Genomic DNA, 24504 nt, shown 5'->3' on the forward strand with positions numbered 1-24504 from the left:
GTAGACATATATGATATTTTGATGAGTTATGTGATCATTTACATTTATAGTTGACATATTTTATTTTTCATGACTTATGTGAGCATTTACATTTATAGTTGACATATTTGATATTTTCATGAGTTATGTGAACATTTGCACATTTATAGCTGACATATGATTTTTTCATGAGTTATGTGACCATGTTTATATGTAGTTGATATATTTGATATTTACATTTATAGAATATCTTTTACGTTAATGTGGAAACACATTTTTGAAATGTCTCCTACATTATTTTTTAGATAATTGTTAATGTGTAATATATTTATGTGTTCTATAAATTAATAAAATAACATTTTACATAATTTTCTAGGTGTGTTGTAAAAGTGTATAGAAAATGTACATGTAAATTTAGAAATCAATACATTATTTTTTAGATAATTGTGAATGTGTAATAAATTTACATGTTCTATAAATTAATGAAAATATGTGTTATATAATTTTCTAGGTGTGTTGTAAAAGTGTATAGCAAATGTACATGTAAATTTAGAAATAAATACATTATTTTTTAGTTAATTATTAATGTGTAATAAATTTATATGTTCTATAAATTAATGAAAATATGTGTTATATAATTTTCTAGGTGTGTTGTAAAAGTGTACATAGCAAATATACATGTAAATTTATAAATAAATACATTAGTTTTTAGATAATTGTTAATGTGTAATAAATTTACATGTGTTCTATAAATTATTGAAAATACATCTTACATCATTTTCTAGGTATTTTGTAAAAGTGTATAAATATTGAAAAAACAAAAACATGTATAACTATTGAAAAAAAAATTATGTATATATAAATTTGAAATATTTTTATGAATCATTAAACCTATCTAGATCAATCAAAAAGTTGTTGATACATATAGTCAAGATCCTCTTTATCTTTAATAATCTCCAACAACTTTTCATGGTCCTCAATATCTAACCTCCACTTTGGTTTGCTATGTCCTATTTTTGGCATAATGTCAAACTAAATCTTTGTGGTGAAAACCAAGTGGCTGCAATGCAAAACTTTTTAGCCAGGTATGTATTCAATAAATTGAACACCATTGTGGTCAATTTTTGTTTGCTGATAATAGGTGCCTACAAAATAAGATTTATACTTCATTTAGTATTCTTAATAATATAAAAATGAAATAATTATTTACAATTAATCTATCACTTTCTAATTATTTGTATACATCTCATAAGAGGATAATCTATACCTTCTATAACAACTAAACTAGTTGGATAAGACTGGTTCTCATCATCTGTACATGGTTCAGTCAACTTGATTTTCACTTTTGTGCATCTAAGTAAATAATAATCCACACCTTCCATATTTATAGGATCGACATTGATAGAAAATATGTCACCTACAAATGTACAAAAATAATGGAAACTGTAAATAAATAAATATGAAGATAAATTAATATTAAAATGAAACATGTTTGTAGAAACTCACCCAGAACAACTAAATGAGAAAAATGTTCATAATCAGCTGAATACATAGGATTATGAATGTCTATGTCATTGTCATCTTCTTCATAAGGGGTACTTCTGATTATGTTTTTCCATGTCCATTCAGAGACATAGCTAGTAACAATATACTTGCATTGACCCATTGCATTGTTTTGAATGCAAACATCACAAAATCATGATTTTTCTCTTACTTGAATTACTAGAGGTTTGTGTTGTCCAATAGTCATCAATTGATGCAATCTTCTAATTCCAACAATCGGTCGACAATTGTAAGGATTTGATAGATCAATATCTATAACACATTAAATTGGCAAGTATTTATATCAATAATCAAAAGATTAAAGTAATCATGTCAAAGAAAATAGAAATCTTACTTTTCAATTCCCAAAAAAATGTTTATTATATGTTGTATCATGAGGACAAAAATGAGATTTGCACCATTCAACAACTTAATTTGTTTTGTCTATCTTTGCAACTGTATAGGAAAGAAAATTGTATCAATTTTAAGAAAATATAAAAGAACTATCTAGCAGATGGTCATATACATCAAATTTGATTAGTACATAACAATATTATATCTGAAAGTTCATGTTGGCAAAGTGCATGCTTTACACATGCTCTTGCTCCATCATGCTCTCCTTTTCCATTACCACTTTCCAAGAAGTTCCAAAGAAACTTAACATTTTGTCCCGCATGTTGTGTTGCAAGCCAATTGAATGCTTTTGCAAACTTAAATTGCCCTAGGAAAAAAGAAAATTAAAATTTATGGGTAAACAAATATATATATATATAATTAATTGTTCAGTTAATTAAATATGTGCATGAAATTTTAAAGTTTAACTTTCAAATATGCATACCAACACAACCATCAGACCAAATCCAATGTTCTGAAGCATTTATCCCATGACTATCATCAAAGAACATTAAAAAACAATGAGCTACATAGCTCCTATCATAAACCCTATCATCACTAAGATAAAAATAGACCTCCTTGATGATAAAGCGTTCATTTGGATCGATACTTTCTACCCCATCCACCTCAAATTGCACATGTTTATAGGGAATTTAGACAAAAATTGCAATTTGATCTAAGTGATAATATTTAGCTTGAATTTCATATTGAGGTGAAAATTTATAGTTTTCAGAGAAGTCTACAATTGATAGAATACATCCTTGTGGAAAACAATTTTTTGAATCTCAAAACTATTTGGCTTGCCATCTTGCACCATGACAATGTTGGATGTGTGGATAAATCATAGTTCTAAATTTATCCATAAACTCACCATATAGAAAATTTCTCTCCTTCAAAGCTTTTTATTTTTAATTCTTCTCCATTCCTTGTTAGATATATCTCATACTCAAATCTATTACACACAACTAGTGTTGAAACATCAATATTGTCCATTTCATATGGAAATTTTTGCAACTCTTGAAAATTTGTGCATGGATTTTTTATGCATTGTACATTGAATTCATCTGACTCTTTAGCATTATCACATAACAAAGACTAGACAAATTGTGTTGTGCTTCTAGGAATTATCACATCTCTCTTAAGTGTTGCCATAATTTTTCTAAAAGATTGCAAATAAATATGAAACTCAACATGATTTTGACAATAACAAGTTTCACGTACCTTATTTATGTGTAAAAACCATGGGCGCAAACTCTCAAACATTCTTTGGAAAATTTTCATATTTGAAAATTCTTTTTTAAAAGCTTCAAATAATTCACTCTGTCTTGTGTCTTAAAAGTGTTTTGGATGTGCTATTTCAATACCTGTCTCTTCATCTTTGATATATATAGTGTCTCTTCTATTGGAAGAAACATGTAACTGGCTAGTCCAATATTCAACAACATGTCTTCTAACATCTTTGATCTATATAATGTCTCTTCTATTGCAAGAAACACCTAACTTGTTGGTCCAATACTCAATAACCTATCTTTTAACATCCTCAAAAATTATATCCATTCGAGGAAGTCGATAAATATTAACCCCCTTCTTTTAAATGTTCTCATCAAGAAAATTTCTCTTTTTATGTATCTTTGAATAGTTTTTCTAGATAGATTGAGCATTTCAGAAATTGCTTGAACTTATTTTTTTTGTGACAAGTCTTTTTTCATAATCATAGTCATCAATGTTCTTCATGCAACACTTATATCAGCTACTCAACTTCTATTATCAATAGCACTTAATGCATCTCTCAAATTTTGAACTATTGTTGCCTTCACATTATCTTCTAAGCTTTTCTTATTGTTCACACCTAACAACTCTAGGACAAGACTCATTTCTCTTTTCCTAAATAATCTGACAAATAATTGTGCTTTACCAATCAGAGATTTATTTTCAAAAAATTTCTCACACATATTTTTCAAATGTAGCTTAATTGTACTTTCAAGTATTATGTGTTCAAATGATTCAATTTCTCTTAAAAGAGAGTCTTTGTCCATCTCCATCAAATTTTCCAACCATAAACCGTATTTTCCAAATGTCCTACTACTTCTTGGAACTTCAACAGGATCTTCTTCAACTACATTCAATGGATCTTCAATCAGTGGCTCCATATTATGTTTTGCCCATCCTTTCTTCTAGTCATCTCTGACTTGATCATATCTTTTTTCTCTTTTCACTTTATTCCCCATTGTGCAAAAACTTGAATAGAGAGCTTGATATCACCTGCATACAAAAGACTTCCAAATTCAATTACATAAATATTGGTAGATCATAGACAATTTAGAAAAAACTTTCAACAGTAGAAGGTTATTATATTTGACTGTTTGTAACACGACAAAATCTTAAGACAAGTAGTTGCATTAAAGCAATGCTTAATTTAGATTAAACAAATTATTAAATATAATAAATAATTTAACTATTTAATAATTTTAATAGTTTTCATAATATTTTAAGACACCTGAATTCATTCTAATAATTTTTATAAATCAAATTAATTAACAAATTTTAAATAAACAATAAATTTAATTAATTAATTTCAATACAAAAATAACTTTAAAAATCCAATTTCTAAATATTTCTTCAATAAAATTTCATTTAAAACTTTAGTTTTTTACTATTACAAATGCAATTATGAATTGAATATAATAATTAAAAAAGCAAAACTTTACCTTTAAAATAAAAAACCTTTTTTATTGAATTAAATATAACAATTTAAAAATAAAACTTTACCTTTAAAATAAAAAAACATATTTTATTGAATAAAATATAACAATTAAAAAAACAAAACATTACATTTAAAATAGAAAAACTATTTAATTGTTTAAAGTTTATTGAATTAAATTTAACAATTTAAAAATAAAGCTTTACCTTTAAAATAAAAAAAACATATGTTATTGAATTAAATATAACAATTAAAAAAATAAATAATTATGTTTCAAAAATTTAAAAACCTATTGACATTACATTTCAAAAATAAAAAACCTATTTTATTGTTTAAAATAAAAAAATCTATTTTATTGTTTAAACCTAGGTGAATTAAACCTACTCATGCATGTGACCTTGCACAACCAATTTTTTTTGTTGAATTGTTCTAGCCAGACCTGATCCGGTTGGATTTGGTACGGCCAAAACTATATATGTGTCATCTGATGTGGCACTTTCTTTAATGTTTTTTGCAATTCTGAAGAACTTAACACTTTAGAAGACAATTTCATCATTAAAATTAGGGTTTCAAAAAAACTTTAAAATACCACTGGATAGAAATTGAAATCATAATTATGCCAATATAATTTTTTTCATAGGTGACCCAATATCAATTACAATCGTTGCAAGAAAATGCAAGTAGGTATTTCAACATTAAAGATGATGCACATTTGGAAAAATATAAAAAATAGCAGATGATAACGAAAAAAATTTAAAATGATGAATTGTTCTAGAGGAGAGAGTCCTCTTAAATAATATATAACATTTTTAATGATTAACATAGATTTACTAGGGAAAAGATGGTGGGAACAAAAAACCATTAAATTATGAAAAGTTCAACTTTAAATAGCTATAACAGACAAAATATACAATATTTTTGAAAGTTTCTTTTTGATAGTTCTAGGTACATATGTCATCAACAACATACTTCAAATTTAGATCAAAATACATTTATTTGTAGTTATTTCTATGGTGGAAACTATAACCCCTAATTTACTTGATTTTTAACACTATAAAAAAAGTCATTGAAAATTATAAAAACATACTATTTTTATTTTCTAAATTTTTTTTAAAATAACATACATAAACTTTATCCTTTTATACACATTTGATCAGTTTACACCAACTTCAAATTCAAAACAAAAATATGAGTTTTACATTGTTGAAGTTTAACCCTTTTTTTGATGTTAGCATTTTCCTTTGTAAAAGGGTGACACATGTTTGTCCTTTTACCTAGATAGAGGAATTTTACCAAAGAATGAATTTAATAGTGACAAAAGTATCACAGTCTTCTATGAGAGAAATATTGAGGGAAAATGATTTAGCATTCTTAATAGATAGGTTAGGGAAGCCTATCCTGAAGATTTAAGACATTATAGGATGATGCTTTGAGTGGGAAAAAGGCTAGCATCCTAACTATATTATCATCAAGGAGTTTGTGGCAACTAAAGATCTCCCTATTAAAATAGATTCTATCTAATGTAGAGTAAATCTTTTTATTACCATTATGAAAGTTTGACCAAGTGAACCATATACCCTTGGACTAACTCTTCAAATTAGTAAGGTGATTTATAAGATTAATTTTCACATATTAATGTTCATTATTTTTACATTCAACTTTTAACCCACCATACTTATCTGGTGCCCTTTCTACCATATTGAAATCTCCAAAAAGAATCCAACGAATATTGGGAAGTGATGGGAGCTACTAGCAATGTTTGATTATATCATAATACTCATTAAGGGCATAAACCAAGAAAATGCCAAACTCAAATTCACTTATTTTAAATGAAATTCAAGTGGCTCTATTTCAGGGAGAATCACCCCACTGATTAATTACCTTCTTGCACTTAGGCCACACAAAAATGGATGTTCCACCCTTATCATTAGGATGTTTGGTGGAGAATGCATTAGCAGATTTCCAAATACATTTTAGTGTAATATCTAGTGAAAATCCTACTAATTTAATTTCTTCTAATAGAATCACATCAATATCTTTAGCCTAGTTAATAAATATTTTAATAATATGACTTATTTTAGAGGATTATAGCCCTCTAACATTCGAAGAAGTGACTTTCAAATTATCGATAGTAATGAATTACTTATCTATTTCTGCAGGGGTCTAAAAACCTCTAAAGAAATTAGGAATCTTGTTCCTTTCCATTCTAGAAGGTTAGGAATTTTCTCCTAAAATGGAAGGTATGCCTTTCTTTATCGTCAAAATTTCTCCTCCTTCTAACATAAGGGGTTCATATTCTTTTGGTTTCTTCTTCTCCCTTTTATTTTTATTATAATTATAAACAAAAGTGTCATCCTCAACTAGGGCCCTAACCTTGGAGACCTCCTCTACTACACCTACTAAGGAGATAACTAGTTGTATCCAATTTTGAATATGGTAGTCTTCTTGAAAAGTTTGATAGATAGGTTATAAATATCTTATGGCTCTAGAGGGGCATAACCATTCCTCAGTTGGGGGAGGTAGTGGTGGGGTGGCTAGAATAAAAAACATTGAATAGTCATGCAATCATTATTCACTATTAAGATAATCAATACTTTCGATAACATGAATATCAGGTGGCTTGCTAACATTAGATCCCAAAATAGATGCTTCAAAATCCTCATGGGGTTCAACAACTAGAGGAGGTGCAATCATTGCCTTCCCCGGTAGAGGAATAGAGAAAGACTTCAATACTTGCTATGTTGATGACACAATTTTAGTGCATTTAATCCTCTCTTTGATATTCCATGGGGCCAAATATTGGGCATTGTGAGGGAAAAGGATGAGATTAGGAGACTTAATGACAATACTAAAATCCATAGTTTGTACATCTGGTAAGGGTTGCAACTCCCTAAAAGGAGAAGAGTAATTAGAGGCTCTTTCAAGTTATCTAAGGAGTCTCAAGATTTGTCAACATTATGTATCCATTATAAATATTCAAGATCCAAACTAATTTTCTTATGGTTAGGGTAAGTAGGTGGGGGAATAATGATAGATTTGATCTTGGGAGGCATCTTAGGAATATTGGCTACAATTTGTGTGGAAGGCTTCAATTTCAATAGGGGGTAATCTTTCCTCATATGGCCCTCCCTCCTACATAGATAATAGGCATTGAGACCACCCATGTACAACACTAGGTAAACAATGAGAATTTTACCAATCTCTAAACATGCATTATGTGGGCCTTCCAAACTAGTGTAATTTTAGATTAAAAATTTCACATCCAAATTAAAAATAATCTTTTTAGGAATTCCATGTAACTTAACTATCTGTTCCATATATACTTTGGCAATCATTGCTGCATTATAGGATGATCTAACTGGGATAAAGTGGACAACCTTAGACAAATGGTCCACTACCACCATAATAGCATCATGCCTACAAGATGTAATAGGCAATCCAGTAATAAAATCTATCGAAATGGTGTCCCATTTCCATTCTGGAACATTATGTGGTTGCAATAGTCCCGCAGGGTGCTGATGTTCAGCCTTAACCCGCTGACACTCTAAGCATTGAGCCACAAAATCTGCTATGTCTCTTTTCATTCCAGGCCAATAATAATGATGCTTAAGGTCAACAAGCATTTTCTTGACACCCGGATGAGCTGAATATGGTGCTTTGTGAGCCTCCAACATAACTAGATTTCTCAAATCACCCGAAACAGGAACGTACACACTCCCTCTAAAAAGTAGTAAACCTTCAGAATTTACTGAATACCCCTCAAAATTCCCTTCTAAGATGCTATCGCTGTCAATAATAGCCTTAACATCCTGAAACCAATGATCTGCAAAAAGATTTTGAAGAATCTTATCCCTAAGATCCACTATTAAGATCAAAGAAGATAATTCATGTCGCCTTCTGCTAAGTGCATCAGCAACAATGTTCTCCTTCCCTTGCACATAACTAATCCCAAAGTCATATTCACACAAGAGCTCCATCCATCTTTGATGCCTAGTGTTGAGGTCTGGTTGTGTGAAAAGATACTGAAGGCTTCGGTGATTAGTATGTAACTCAAATCGTTGACCCAAAAGAAAATGCCGCCACTTGGTCAAAGCATGCATGATCACTGCAAGTTCGAGATCATGAGTAGGGTAATTCACCTCATGACTCTTAAGCTTTTTGGACTCATAAGCTATAACACATCCTTCCTGCATCAACAGTACCCCTATGCCATCCAAAGATGCATCAGTGCAAACCACGAACTCCTTAGCTGAATCAGGGACTGTCAGAATGGGTGCACTGGTCAAACATTCCTTAAGTTTCTAAAATGCTACCTCGCACTCCTCTGTGCAGACAAATTTCTTCCCTTTTCTCTGAAGAGACGTGATAGGATGCGCTATTCCAGAAAATTTTGACACAAATATGCGGTAATAGCTTGCTAAGCCCATGAAACTTCGGACCTCGAACACATTCATAGGTGTTGGCCAATCTACAATAGCCCAAATTTTGGATGGATCTACAAAAATTCCATCCCCAGAAATGATATGAACTAAGTAACAAATCTCAGACTTGAAGAATTCGCACTTCAAAGGATTGACAAATAGTTTGTTCCTACGAAGGCACTCGAAAACTTGCTCTAATGCTGATCATGCTCCTCCGCAGACCAAGAATATACCAAAATATCATCCAGAAAAACCACTACGAACTTATCAAGGAAAGTTCTAAGCACACTATTCATAAGGCACATAAAAATAGAAGGTGCATTAGTTAACCCAAATGGTACTACCATGAATTCATAATGCTCATACCTGGTGCGAAAGGCTGTCTTATGAATATCAGCTTCTTGGATTCTAAGTTGATGATATCTGGATTTTAGATCAATCTTTGAAAAGATTCGGGCACCCTTGACTTGATCAAACAAGTCATCAATTCTAGGCAAAGGATACCTGTTCTTAATAGTGACCTTGTTTAACTGTCTATAGTCTATGCAAAGTCTCAACGAGCTGTCTTTCTTCTTGAAAAAAATTACCAGAGCACCCCAAGGTGATACATTAGGATGAATCAAACCTTTCTCCAAAAGCTCCTCCAACTGAAATTTAGGTTCAACCAGCTCTTGAGCTGTCATTCTGTAAGGAGTCTTGGAAATTGGTTCCATTCCTGGCACTAAATCGATCCAAAAATCAATTTCTCTTCTCGGTGGTATTCCCAAAATCTCTTCAACAAATACATCTGAAAAACTCTGCAAGACTGGATGATCGTGAGAAGAACCCTTATCCATGGAATCATTTAAGTCGTTTACCATTATGGAAAACAAACTACAGCCTTTTCGAGTACACTTTTCCAGTTGCTTAGCAGAAATTGTCCGCAAAGAGATGGGTCTCTTGATTCCAACAATAACTCTAACTAATCCAACATCATCCAAACAAGTGATTATCTTATCCTTGCAATCCAAAATAGCTTGATGTTGTTCTAACCAATCCATTCCCAAAACTATGTCATACAATCCTAAAGGTATAACCCTAAGGTTCGCTAAAGTAGTAAAAGATTTCATTTGAATCTTACAATCAGGAGCAACTATATCAGTGTTCACCGTAGAACCTGATGCTAACTCCACTTGCCATCTATTCCTTGCCTTAACCACAGGAATTCCACTATATGCAACTAAAGCAGAAGAAATAAAGGAATCTGTAGCTCTAGAGTCAAATAAAATAGATACTTTCATACCTTGAGTATTACCTTGAGCTTCAATAACTGTGTTCTGATGTTCTGCTTGCTTTTGATCCAGGGTAGCAAAAACATGGTGGTTCTTGGCAGAATCACCAACTGTCACTTCAGACCTAGCTAGCTTAGGTCCAACCTTCGGCTTGTCCCAATTAGGGCACTGAGACTGGTAATGACCTATCTGACCACAATGATAACACTCAACAAATTTTTGAAATCCCATATTCTGACCAGAAAGGTTAGGAGATGGGTTACTACTTTGCACACTTTGAGGTGGTTGAGATGGTTTAGGTTGCTCTGAACCCTTGGAGATCTTACCAAACTTTCTCTTCTTGAATTTCCTACCTGAAAATCTTAATTTTGAACTTCCTTGTGGAGGCTTTTGATTCCTACTGACATCTGGAGTAGGTGGATTCATGTTGGTTTTGTATGAAGCCCCATGATATCCAGACTTCATCTCAATCAGCTTTGCTCGTTCCAAAGCTCCCTGCATAGACACAGTTCTAAAAGTTCTCACTTCCTCCCCGATCTTGGGCATAAGCCCCCTGATGAAATGTTGAATCATGGCTTTATCATTTTCTGCCCAGCCAGAAAACTTCTTAAGCTCATAGAACCTATGTTCATAAGCTTCCACTGTAGAGCCAGACTGCATAATCTAAAAGAACTCCTCTACATGGGCCTATCGCCAATATTCAGACATAAACCTCTCCTTGAATCGCTCTACAAAGAGCTCCCAAGTAACTAGAGAGATATCAATGCCCATTTTCTTCAACTCCTGCTCCCACCACAAGGAACCAAATCCTCTCAAATGCATAACTGTCCATCTTACCTTCATGTTACTCAAGTAACGATGTAAGACAAAGCATCGCTTAATGTTCAATAGCCAAGCTTCTATCGCTGTACCCTGTTCTGTACCATAGAATAATGACCCTTTCATCTTGGAAAGATCCTTGAGCTAAGCTCTTGCCACTGGATCTTCGTCGACAGGAAGGTTAATACCCTGTACAAGAGGTACCCGCACATTTGCACCCTCACTAGGAATCCGGTTATTAGTCTCAATATTATCGAGATGTTCCAGTATCCGTTGAAGTACCATAGCTTGATCTGCCTGGTTATCTTGATTGTTTCCAACCCCAGCATTCTGATCAAACTGATCATCCCCAACATTTCCTTGGTTCCTAGGACCTCTACCTCTACCTCTACCAGCTAGGTTATCTTCAAGAATACCGCGACCTTGAGTTCCTCTAGTGACGGGAGGCATGATAACAACCTAAAACAATTAACTGTTAATAACACATCGAAGACAAGAAAAACCCTAAAACCCAAGAGTCCTAGTTAATCTAACCGTCGCTCTGATACCAAATGTAACACACCAAAAACAAAAATAAAGAGCCTTGGAATTTTTATTTAATCATCAAATTCAAAGATCAAGTACAAAGATTGAATCATTCTTAGAAATATAAACCTCAACATAAAAGAATATATCATCAAAATATATTTCCATAAAGATGTCTATACATAATGAGTTCAGTACAATATTAATGAACAGTATCATTCAAGATGCCTAGGTCCCACAAATGAAATTTACAAGTATCAAATTCAGTTTCATGAAGTAACTTCAACACTCTTCCTTCACACTAGATATTCAACTTGAACACCTGAAAATAACACAAACATGCAACACAAGACACAAAGGGCTCAATACACACTGAGTCAAAAAGCGTAGTCCACCTGCATACATGTCAGAATTAACATATATATATATATATATATATATATATATATATAACCTTAAAGCAGATATCAAACCACATAACATAGTGCAATTCTAACATTATTATGCAAGAAGTAACACCTGCTAAACAATGTAAAATTAAACTTGCACTAAGAATAACTAGTTAATGAACCATATATATATTGAGGTGTCATCACTATGGTGCTAAGATACTGCATCCGTATATGGTAAGCCCTTAGACAACACATAATGGGGTTCTCTATAATACTCGTGAAATGACACCATAGAGACCTGCCTTGTTCTCCGTACTTAACCTTACTGGTTTAAGTCATAGGTAAGGCCAATTATCTTTTATTTATAATTAACCCTCCCAATTCATCTTAAATTATCACTGAATTTAATTAACTGAATAGAATAAATTGATATTCAGCCACCTCGATATATGTTCACTACATCTATCCTTAACATACACATCAAACAGATATTCTAAGAATGCACATGTAACTAATAACAAGTCAGTTTTATCATGATATTACATTCTTCATCTTTTAAAGCTTTCATCTTCTACTGTCAATTTAAAAGTAAACTTAGGTTATTTTAATAACAGAAGTAAATACTACAATATTACAATCTCATAAATATCACTAAACTGCTACATTAGTTGAATGATATTTACTAGTCGCAATACTATACTACTTATCTCTACTATTATAACAAACTAAGCTTAACCTCTGAATTGGCCAAGATATTAATACAATGTACATATGATACCCTTGTTTCATCACACCAACATATTTCGTAATCTGTCTGATATCTTAAAACGACTTTCCATTTTATCAAAGAACAGAAATACATCTTATTTCAAAACAATCTGTAAATGCTTATTAAAACACTTCATAATAAAATCAAGTATTACTAAATCCAAGTGCAGTCAATGCTAAAAAAGAGATAACCTACAAGTTTACTGAATATCTAAGTGTCTACTGATGTTTTACCACTGTTTAACGATGAGATACCACCCTGTTATAACCACAATCAGCATTTAAAATACACTATCTGAATTAAATTTGAAATACGACTCACAAATATGTAATATAACTTTCATTACATCAATGACGAAAAATGAATAAGATGTAAAATCCCAAAAATAGTAAGATGCTCACAAGTTGTTTGCATAATGACCTTGGTGATACAACAACATCTTCTTATATCTATGCTCTCAAAATAATGTCTTGTTTATTTGCAACCTATTCCACAACAACAGTTATTCATAACTCTAATCTCCATCATAAATTATGAAGAAAATTTATACTTTCACAGAGTTTCTGTTCAGAACAAGTTTCCTTTTAAAACATTTGACAAATTGTCATTTCCAAAACCATTATCAATTGTAACTAAGTTACTATTTTCAATATATAATTTAATCATATTATTGGATTCAACACACTTCTAAAGAAAAATAATGACAAAACCCTCGAATTACTCATCAATATCATAATACAAGATAACTGTCATAAGAACTTCGAACTAGAAATGTTCAGACTGTATAATGACCATGTATCATGAAGATATTTCAAACATTTCATTACCCCTAAAACACCATGCAATTAATATGACAATTTAATATTGTTATGGTTTCACGCAGACCATTTGACAAAATGACTTTGCCTTCGACAGCAGACAAGAGCCCATTTTTTAAAACATTCTCAAGTCTGAGGCCGAGCCTCTCAAAATTTGTTATGTATTACCAAGTAAGTTGGAGGTATGGTTCTCACCAAGCTCATACAAAAAGGGAGCACAAAAACTTGCTCGAAATTAACACAACAGCTAGCATGCTCACTGCCACAACCATATGTTTCTCATAAAACTCAACTTGGTGGGAAACATATGTTCGGGGCAAAGCTAAATAAACATAAATAAGGCAACTTCCAGTCATATCTCTCCACAACTTCCACATTCAAAGGTGAACACATGCAGAACTTTGCATCGCATGCAGTGCATATACTCATTTTTGAATGTAAAATTTCACAATATGCAAATCTGATAACTTTTACATTATGCAAAATGAAAGTAACATGGCATTCACAAAGAGAGTGAAAGAGTAGGGTAAGAAATTGCCCCCTACCTGAACAACTGAAGATGGAAGATTTTTCCTCAATCCAACCTAATGCCAAAACCCCAAAAACTGAATCCAACACCGGTGAGCGAAATCTACAATGTCGACTCACACAATTCACAGAAGACTTCACAATGGAGTGAAGCAGAAACCCCATAAACAACAACAGCCAACTACTAAGAGATAACTCCATCGAATTATATCCAATAAGCAAGTTAACCTTCCAACCAACTCCCATTAAAATGCCAATATCTCAGCACAAAACCACAGATGTAAAATCAACAGAGCAATGTGGCTCAGAAACTGGCCCATAATCAGCAAAAACCCGACTCACATCAAGGTATGGCCGACTGCAACTTTAGTGCCATAAGTTCGGTAGTTCCAAGTCCACCGCCATGAATATGGCTCAAACAAAATAACAATGTTACCCTCCTTCATAGCAATCGATACCCATTTAGGGTTACATCAATGCTAATTGCTTAAGAGGTCATTTAACTCTTTTTTTTAAAAAAACAAATAAAAATGTATATGCCAACCTCCACTACGGAGTTAGACCTTTAATCATAAGAAAACACTTATATAACTATATATAAATGAAAACCATGGTTCCCTCAATTAACCATTCAATATGAGTCATGAAACGAAACCATCTTAAGGGTTAACACGATCTAAATATTTAATCCCTATTTAGTTACATATAAGAAAGTACAAAGAAGGATTCTGAATAAATACAGCATATAACCATTTCAATATATCTGCAACATCAAGTCTACATACAACATGAAACAGAATGCAGTAAACAAAGAGTCGAAAACATAATAACATAATCGATAATCTATCAACTTGAAATTATAGATATGCCAAATTCAATTCATAAAATCCTAAATCACATTTATTGCTAAAACATAGTTTTTTTCACAGAAAATATGTTCAGCATCAGTCTCATGATTCAACAATAGTGTTATAACCAAGTTCTACAAAAAATCAATCATAACTTCAGAACGAAATCTTAAAACAGCAAAGTCCTAATTTGCAGAAAAAACTCGAAGTAGTGGTTAGGCATGACATCTTATAGGTAGCATTTATATCTAGGGAACAAAAAAAGAAATAATTATTATTGATGTATATTTTCTTTGTTATAAGTACTCAAGCTCGACCTTATTAGAATCTAACAATTTTTTCCTCCCGTCAAAACTTTCCTATCAAATCTACACCTTCTTCAAAAAAAATTACATATTCATGAAGAGGACTCTCTCCTCTAGAGATAAATACATTTTTAAATTTTTTTTGATATAATTTACTATTTTATCCCCTTTTTTGAGGGAGAATCTTCTCAAATGTTAAAATATCAACTTGTAATATTTTGAAATTATAACTAATCAAAACACTCAAAATTTTATAAAATGATGATATTAAATCTGAGATCTATAAAAGGGTATTTTTAGTTTTTGAAAAAAATTGAGTTTTGATAGAGAAGTGAGATTTGACCAAAATAGGTTTTGGTATCCTAAACGGTGACACAAATCTATGCTTTTACCCACCAACCTTGTAGAATTGTTTATCCATAATGGTCTCTTGGGAGTTAGGACTACAAAAGATTCATTTAAATAAGCCCCTTTAAATTATACAAAAAAATAAATATTGATGCCCTAGTTTTTGTCCCCAAATTCTTTTCAAAGCTAGTCATTTAAAAATATTATTGACAATGCATTCTTAAAATCCATAAGTGAAAAAAAAATGGCACTATTTTATAGTCTAATATTTTCCCTATCTATTTATAATTTCATTTGGTCATTAGGTTTAATGATAAATTTTGGAAAGGTGAGGTCCTTACTTCTACTTCCTTCGACTTCTAGTTGACTATCAAAATCTAGCTCTCCCTAATGAACTTTGCATATTCTTGTAGGGTCCTAGTTCTTTCAGAGCTAGTTTCAAGGATGTTGGTCATCCTCCACCACTCTAAAATTTAGCTCCTTCCTCTTTCTCTCAATGGTGTGTAGATTATCAAAATGAATTATCAGAATGGGTGGGAATCTAAACCATGAGGGGGTAAAAGCACAAACCTATGTCACCCTTTTGTAAAGGAAAAGCAAACAAAAGTATAATTGCTCACCTTCAATGGCATAAAATTGGTACTATTATTTTGAAATTGAAAATGAAGTAAACTAATGAAATGTGTAGAAATGGATGAAGTTTAGGATTATAATTTTTAATAATTATTTTGAATAATAATTGATATGGTTTCCTAATTCTTATCGATAATTTTTTAGGTGCTGAAAAATGCTAAAAATTAGGGGTCTAGTTTCCACCACAAAACTATATCGAAATAAACTTATTTCCTGATGAACTTAGACTATGTTATAGATAACATAAATAGATATAACACTAAAAAATAAAAATTGGCTTTAGACCTATATTTTCTCTTTTATAATGATTCAAATTTCAACTCATCAAAAATCGATAGTTTTCATCTCCTACCATAGTTTTAAATAAAAATCTATTCCAACCAAGAGAAAAATTATACAATATAAAAGAGGAATTTCTCTCCTCTAGAATGTCATATAATTCCAAAAAAAAATTATATGATTTAATATTATTTTTCTTTCTCAAAATCAACAACTTTTCGAGTGTTAAAATACGTGCTTGTAGAATTTTTTACTTACAATATACTATATCTAATTAAAATAGTATAAAATCTATATGATATTATTCTATACCTTGAGCTCTATAAAATTTTGTTTATATGTTATTTAAAAAATATCATAAAAAATTGTACAAGAGTTATTGAAATGCCACTTTTACGAAATAAATGTATTTCTTTAGTAATTGGACACAAACTAGTATAAAACATACATTTAATAGACATTTCCAATTGAAAATCTATGAGACAATATACAACTTAGATAAAATTAATTTATCTAGATCATATGTTTGAACAAAATTTATTTTTAGATAGAAATACTCAAATTCAGTCTTTTTGATAAGTTAGCCTAAAAGGTGACACAACTTTGTACTTTTACCCTAGCTCAATTACATGGTTGAGAGAAGGGAATGTCATCAAAGTTAAATGTTTAAGGTTTCTCACACTTAGATTTCCTAGTAAGGGAGAGGCCATTCATTCCTTATAAATTGATAGTGCAATTTTGTGCCATTGTTTTAGATCAAGATTCTTTGATACAATGAAAATATTTTGTAGCTAAAAGAGTCGCATCCTTATATTAGATATCATCCTAGAACATTGTATTTATCCCATCAAAAAATATTTGTCTCCCTAATTTCTTAATTGTGTTTCTAATTTTTAAAATATTATGTTAGACTGGGGAGATTGTAGATTGGTGTAATTCATAGATGAGGTTTGACCGAGAGTTATCTTATAGATAGGTTTCTTTAGTAAATAGATTTAACCATTTCCCCCTTTAATTATGTGCCAACCAACTTTGGAGAAAACTATATTGAAAATTTTAATTTTTCTTTTTCCAAGGCCTCTATAATCCTTGGTTTGGATGAAAATTACTATATAATAATTCATAGTTTATGTATTGACTAATTCATTCTAGAATCTATAAATAATTTATGTAGATAATTTTTCATTATTAAATGAAAAAATTGATGTATAATGTTAGTTATCGTTTCTTGGGTTGGGTATCTATATTTATTGGCAAGATCTTCTTGTAGTAAAACATGAGGTCATGGGGTGTGTTTCACCCCACTCTAAGTAATACCAAAGGATGTTTGCTAGTAGCATCATTAGCCTCATTAAATAGATTATGTGATGCACTATAGTATTTAGAGGTGTTATACTTGATTCCCACAAACCAAGAAAATTAGACATTTTCTCTAATAATGTTTCGTGTATATAATTTTTGACAGGTTAAATCTATGACATATTATTAAATTCTAAAGATCTCATGATAGTTTGGCATTGAATATTTTTTGCATTATGATTTCTTTAGATTTCTAATAATGTTTGAAACTCCTCATTATGTTTAATTTATCCTAAAATATTTGTCTAGGTATAAGAAGAATGCTTCCTAAACAAACTAGAGGGTTCAAGAGGAAATTATTTTTTCCTGCATTTCAATTAGAATTTTGTTTTTTGGTGTTTCATTAAGTCAATGAGGCTTTTGAGATGTTGATCGATTTGGATTTATCATAAAAAAAATGAAACAAATTAATTAATTAAAGAGATCAATGTGATTTCACTTTAAATAAGATAACTAAAAATTTGTAATAAATAAGTCCTTTTTACACACATCATATAGAAATATGAGTACTTCAATTAAATTTCTCAAACTTACAAGAGTATGCTCCTACCCAACTCATGATATGAAGAAATATGACCCAAACAACTTGTGAATTTTATAATCATTTTACATAATTGAAAACACAAGCATATTGTAGCACAATCACATTTTAAATCATTTACATTATAACACAATTATGTTCTTTGATCAATATCAAACCTTAAGCTTAGAATTATCAAACATTAATATTATATTATGACAATATGTATTATGATTTTGTAAGATGGTCACATTATTTCAAATAATAACATATATTTTTCCCATTTTTTTGCCTTGCAATTTTTTGTTTTAGTTTTATTTCCATTAAATGATATATTTACTAAATCTAAAGTTCAACACAATGTGAAGTTAATGAATTGTGACAATCCTTAACTACAAACCACAATTTGATGATGATATTGAATAAGTGAATTTTATCTACCTTTATTTTATGAACATAACTATGCCATCTTCAGATTGCCACATTTTCCACTTGTCCCTAAAAATTTCACATCTCATTTAAACTTTAATACAATGCCACCAAATTTAGTTTAGACATAAAGCTAACTTTGCCCCAAAATAATATTAAACCTTCATGCATCCATTAACTTAAGTATCTAAAAAAATTATAACCACAATTCTATCAAATTCTTAACATATAGTCTAAATCTTGTTCACAAAGATATTAAATTTGTTAAATTAATCAATTTTAGTCATAAATTAAAAAAATATTTTAACACTCCTATGCTTTATTAATCTCTTTTAACATCAATTACTATATAAAAGCTTCACCTTGTCATTTAATGCACATTTAAAATTTGAAAAAAATAAATCACGCCTTAAATTAGTCAATTTCACTTATAAATCGAAAGCATTTTAGCTCTAATGTATTTTATTAAACCCTTTTATCATCAATTACTATATTAAAAATTGACCTTGTCATTAATGCACATCATGAAAAGAAAAATGTCTTAAATTGGTGAATTTCACTTATAAATCAAAAATATTTTAACACTCCTATACTTTATTAAACTCTTTTAACATCAATTACTATATAAAAATTGGACAATTTCTAAATCCTAAACTAAAATGTAAATCTTAGCAAGAGAACACTTTGTTTTTTTTCAAACTATAGAGTGTCTCCCTTGATTAGATTTAGGTAAATAGTTTAAATTTTAGCCAATACCAAAGAAAACTTCACCGTCTCATTTAATGCACATTTAAAATTAAGATATTTATTTTTTCAAATTTTATAGTGTTTCACTTGATAAGATTTAGGTTTTAATTTAAATTTTAGTCAATATCTAAAAACTTCAGACATCCATACAAAATGTACTAAAGACAACAAAGTCAAACTTTTTTTTTTTTCCAATTCACCAAAACGTAGTGAATTTTTTTCAAATTATTTGTTGTTTTGGAGTACAAACTATACGATCATAAATATGAAATGCTGAAATTTAAAAAAAAATCTATAATGTTTTCAATTTTTTGAAAATTGGTCAACTATACAGTTTGTAGGGAGGATAGCCACATCCAAAAACTTCACAACAAGACACATGTTAAATCAGAAGGAAAAAAAAAATCATGTCCGCTTGGAATTCTGCATGAAATATATTTTGTTCGTTGACTTTGTATCATCTTAACGAAACGGTTACGCCTGACCTAGTTGCTCAATTAATTTTTCAGTGATAATTCCTTTTATATATAAAATGTCTTTAACAGCTCGATCTTACCAGGAGCGCATTACTGTCTTGATTGTCCCGTATTAAATTACTCAAGCACCAGGATTCAATAAAATGGCGTTTTGAAGGAGCCCACTTAGAAAAACGACTCTTTGTTTTTTATTCCACAGACGGCCGCTACCCAGTTTAAAAAATTGTTTGATTATATTGTTTGATTAAGCAGTTTGTGAAGTGGGTGGGATGACTTTTCCTTGATGTCGACTTCCCTCTATAAATCGTCATTGATTATATTGTTTCCAACCACTCCTTAATTGTTATCCAGTTCACTCCTGGAAATCGGTTTTTCTTAAATTCTTCTCAATGATTTCTATTAGAGTATAAATAAATCAAATAGACAGGTTGTTTGGGTCAGCCTAAAATTAAATTTATCTGAAATTAATCAGTATAGTTTTAAAATAAAAAACAAGAAAGTTGGTCGTAGTTTTATATGAAGTAAATACCGTAATGTAACAGGTAGCGTCAGAACTAAGAGAATATTAAATGAAGTTCGTCCCGATGAAACCAGCCCCGGGCGATATTAATCAAAGCAATGGCGTTTTAATATCTTTACATACATAGAATGTTCTATGCTCGAATATCGAATTCTAATTTTTGACAATAAAATAATTGCTTTTTTAAATAGACTGCAAAAAACTTGAACCCGTTGATGTTAATCCGATAGAGATACATGGTGGGGACTACTTAGATGGTCGATCAAATTCATTTTGGCCTCTAAAAGATATTCACGTAAAGAATCTGATTTGACAATTCATGATAAGACTGTCTGTTCATGAATCTGACTTAAATAAATCTGATCTCTATATTGTTTAATTCTCTGGACAAAATGATTCTTTCAAATGATGTAATGCACACATCACCATACCGATCATTAAAGATGTTATATTTATAGAAAGCAAATGGGGCACTGAAATTTCACTTACAATGGATATTTAAGTGTAAGAGGAATGTCTCTGAGCACTGATATTGTTAGAGAAATCTTGAAGAGAGTTGATGGCATCACTCTTGCAAGCGCAGAATGTTGCAGCTCTAATATGAAGTCAATTGTTAAGAAACAAGGCCTCTGGGAGGATGCTTGTTCTTCACTCTGCCCTTCCACCAGAAATCATGAGGTTAAACGATTGATTTATTCCATGGGTGGGTTCAACAAGTTCTATGCAGATTGTTTTCCCCTCATCGATATTTCCCAGGAAGATTGTCAAGAAACTTTCAATCCTTTTGATGAAGAAGATGAAGTTTCTCTATCCGATTTTGTCTCTGTTGTAGACATTCATTACATGAATGAGTCAATTTCTTCTCAAGCTTTTTACAAAATTTCAGCTGAAGATCATGTGATAGATAACAGGTCATCAACAATATTTCCTTTGGTGATAGATCTTCCTTGTGGTTGTGATAACACAATCGTTTCAATTTCAAGTGATGGAGAGAGAGATGTAGAGCGAATCATATTTTCTCATGATCTGAGGCTCAGTTGGATTCTTATCAACAAGAGAACAAAAGATGCTGTAAATCTTTCAAGTTGGAGCCCTCTGGAAGTACAGAATCATATTTGGGGCTCTAAAAATGAAATTAGAATTAGATTTGGATCCATTCTGCCTGCTCATGATAGTTTACCTTTAAAGTTAGCAGCATGTAATATTGTGGTTAAAGGCCCAGTTTGTGTGGGTAATGAAGATAATTGTTTGCAGATAACTGGGGTTAGTCTTCAACTGGAGGACATGATGGGTTGCCAAGTGAACGCAAGAGATGGTGTTTTAGTTTTACAGAGAGCAGTGAAGTGGGGTAAGAGGAGTAAGAACCATGAACGAGTAATACAGAATTGTTATGACGTTTTGGAAATACAGAATGATTTGATGGAGGAAAATCTGCGACGTAAATGTCACATGGATCCCCTTTGCATGTTATTCTCAATTGGGTTAGCAATTATGTCTTTCTACCTTTTTTTCAAGACATAACTGCAGAGATATGGAGCGGCTAAAATTCATGAAATTCATGTTTGTACTCACTTTATGGCATAGAATGCAATCCTATAAAATTTCCAACTGGTTATCCTCTAAAGGGTATATTTTCAAATACTTTCGCTATTTGTAATTCAACTGTAACACCAAAATATAGAAGATCCATAAATAAAGATCCATAAACAATTTTATTTGTCAAACTTTCTTGTAAGTTTCAAACAGAGTAACCAAGATCAATATTTCACAGGGACACAGTCAGATTCAGAAACGAATTTACCATTAAAGCGAGAGTGCTGACAACAACATAAGGTTCATTGGAAGATAAAAATAATAAATTCGTCACGATCAGTTTATTATTCCTGAGGGTGGCTTCCTGCCACGCATGAAGTCGAAATATTTTAAATAATTAAGCAGAAGAATATTTCAAATATTTAATGCCGAGTGGAAGGGTATCGTCCCCATCGCAACTCGTATTTAACTAGATTGCTGTAGTTAGAAAAAAAGGAATGAAATGAACACATGGAATAACTATGCAACTTGTAATAAGTAAAGAAATGGAAAACTGGAACAATTTCGTTGAAGATTGCTAGGTTGAAACAAGTGAGTTTTGTTCAAATATGTTGATAACATCATTAGAACATCGAGAGGAAGGGTTAGAGTAGTTATTATAGCTATCATGGTCAACCTTAAAATCTTAAATAATAATTTAGATTTTGATATTTTCCTTATCTTAAATAATAATTTAGATATTGATATTTTTCTTTTCTATTATTGTATGCCATACAACTGTGTATTGTTATTGTTCTAACTAGTCATTCGCAAAGATGAGCACTAAAGAAATATTTTGATGTACAAAAATGTGAGACGCTATTCATTTATTTGTCTCTTTTATTACAAATAAAAAAATAAAAAATAATTATCCTATTACTCTTTATCTAGACATTTAATTACATCTTAAATTAATTATAGAATCAATCACTTTATAAAATAAAAATGTATATATATATATATATATATATATATATATATATATATATATATATATATATATATATATATATATATATATTTTCAGCAGTAGACGCCTCATTTTATTATCACTTGGCATCCACAATGCTGACAACTTTACACACAATGCTCATTTTGACAATCATTCCCCCTTTCCTATATGCCTCTCTCACTTTGCTACTTCTCTTGTATGTGCTACCCTTTGAATTAAATTGATGTTATCATTTCTCCTTTCAATTTGTAGCATTGATAATCATTAATAAATTAAATGTTCCACTCATACCCCTTTTTTATGGATTACTGAATATATATCATTGAAGATTTCATTATCATGATGTGTCATTATTGAATTTATATCTTATTGAATTCTATCAAAGAATTTTGCCATCTAATTTAATTACGATGAACTCTTTCACATTATAAACACTAATTTTAGAGTTTAGAGATATTATATGTAAACAATCTTTTTTTTCTTTACTTAATTGTTTTTCTTATTTATATGACAATTTTCATATGTAATATTAGTAATTATTTTGTCTAAAAGTTCTCCATGGATTCAAGGTGAGCATTACCCCACAAGGGAACACATCCATGTATTGTCATTGGTGGAATGATATCAGATATTATAAACTTCAAAGATATGTTGCTAAGATAAGATAAAATAAAATAAATTTATTAATGTCCAATAAGAGACTAACGAGGGTCTAAGGGTCTGGAAATAGTATAAGGGGAAAATGCCAATAGGGGGAACACCAAACGATGTCCACAGAAAGAATGTGAAAGCAAAACAACAAAAGAACTGAGGAAAAGAAATAACAACAGCTAAGAGCTAAGAACTCCTCACAGGCAAGAAGTAGTCTAGAATGGAAAGATGGACATTAGGGAAATCAGGTACTCTTGGAAGGGATGTTGTCGAGTATAATCTTTGTGGGGTCTCACAGATATGGTGTAAACTGAGATAGTGCAGAGAGATGCCTTCGATCCTCAAGCAAGAACTATAGGACTGAAGAAAGAGGTGATGAGCTATGTAGGAGTCAATGTCGAGCAAAGCTGGAGCCGTATAGTGTACCTGTGAAGCCGCATGGTTTCCTGAAGGTAGAGTGCAAGACAGTGTTGGTCAATATATTTGAAGAATGAGGGAAGAGACCGACACTCTCTGAACAAACAATAGAATCTCCCTCGGATCTCATAGTAAATGGGACAATGAAAAATGAAGTGTGACATGGTCTTAACCTCCCCGAGGTGACAAAACCAACAGATCCTATCCTCCCTACCAATCTAATCTGAATACGTAGCTGATGGGATCCCACCCTAAAAGATTCCAAGGAGATCTATAAATTACTAAAATAT

The 24504-nt window shown here is 31.0% G+C and overlaps 2 protein-coding genes across 2 annotated transcripts in view; one reads left to right on the top strand and one right to left on the bottom strand.

The window, feature by feature from the left end:
- LOC149531278 (putative F-box protein At2g36090) overlaps window positions 1–11252 on the bottom strand; it is a 76221-nt gene extending 64969 nt beyond the window's left edge. Inside the window, exon 1 of the mRNA XM_089808314.1 lies at window positions 11145–11252. Coding sequence (XP_089664440.1) covers window positions 11145–11252 — 108 coding nt within the window. The remainder of the gene's footprint in view (window positions 1–11144) is intronic.
- A 9873-nt stretch (window positions 11253–21125) lies between these two features.
- LOC149531279 (putative F-box protein At2g36090) lies at window positions 21126–22230 on the top strand. The gene has a single exon (XM_089811230.1). The coding sequence runs from the start codon at window positions 21136–21138 to the stop codon at window positions 22141–22143; it is 1008 nt and encodes a 335-aa protein (XP_089667356.1). The 5' UTR covers window positions 21126–21135; the 3' UTR covers window positions 22144–22230.
- The last annotated feature ends 2274 nt before the right edge of the window (window positions 22231–24504 follow it).

This window comes from Cupressus sempervirens, chromosome 11 (assembly GCF_028749045.1).
Source record: "Cupressus sempervirens isolate cs-2001-9-10 chromosome 11, ASM2874904v1, whole genome shotgun sequence".
Lineage (NCBI taxonomy): Eukaryota > Viridiplantae > Streptophyta > Pinopsida > Cupressales > Cupressaceae > Cupressus > Cupressus sempervirens.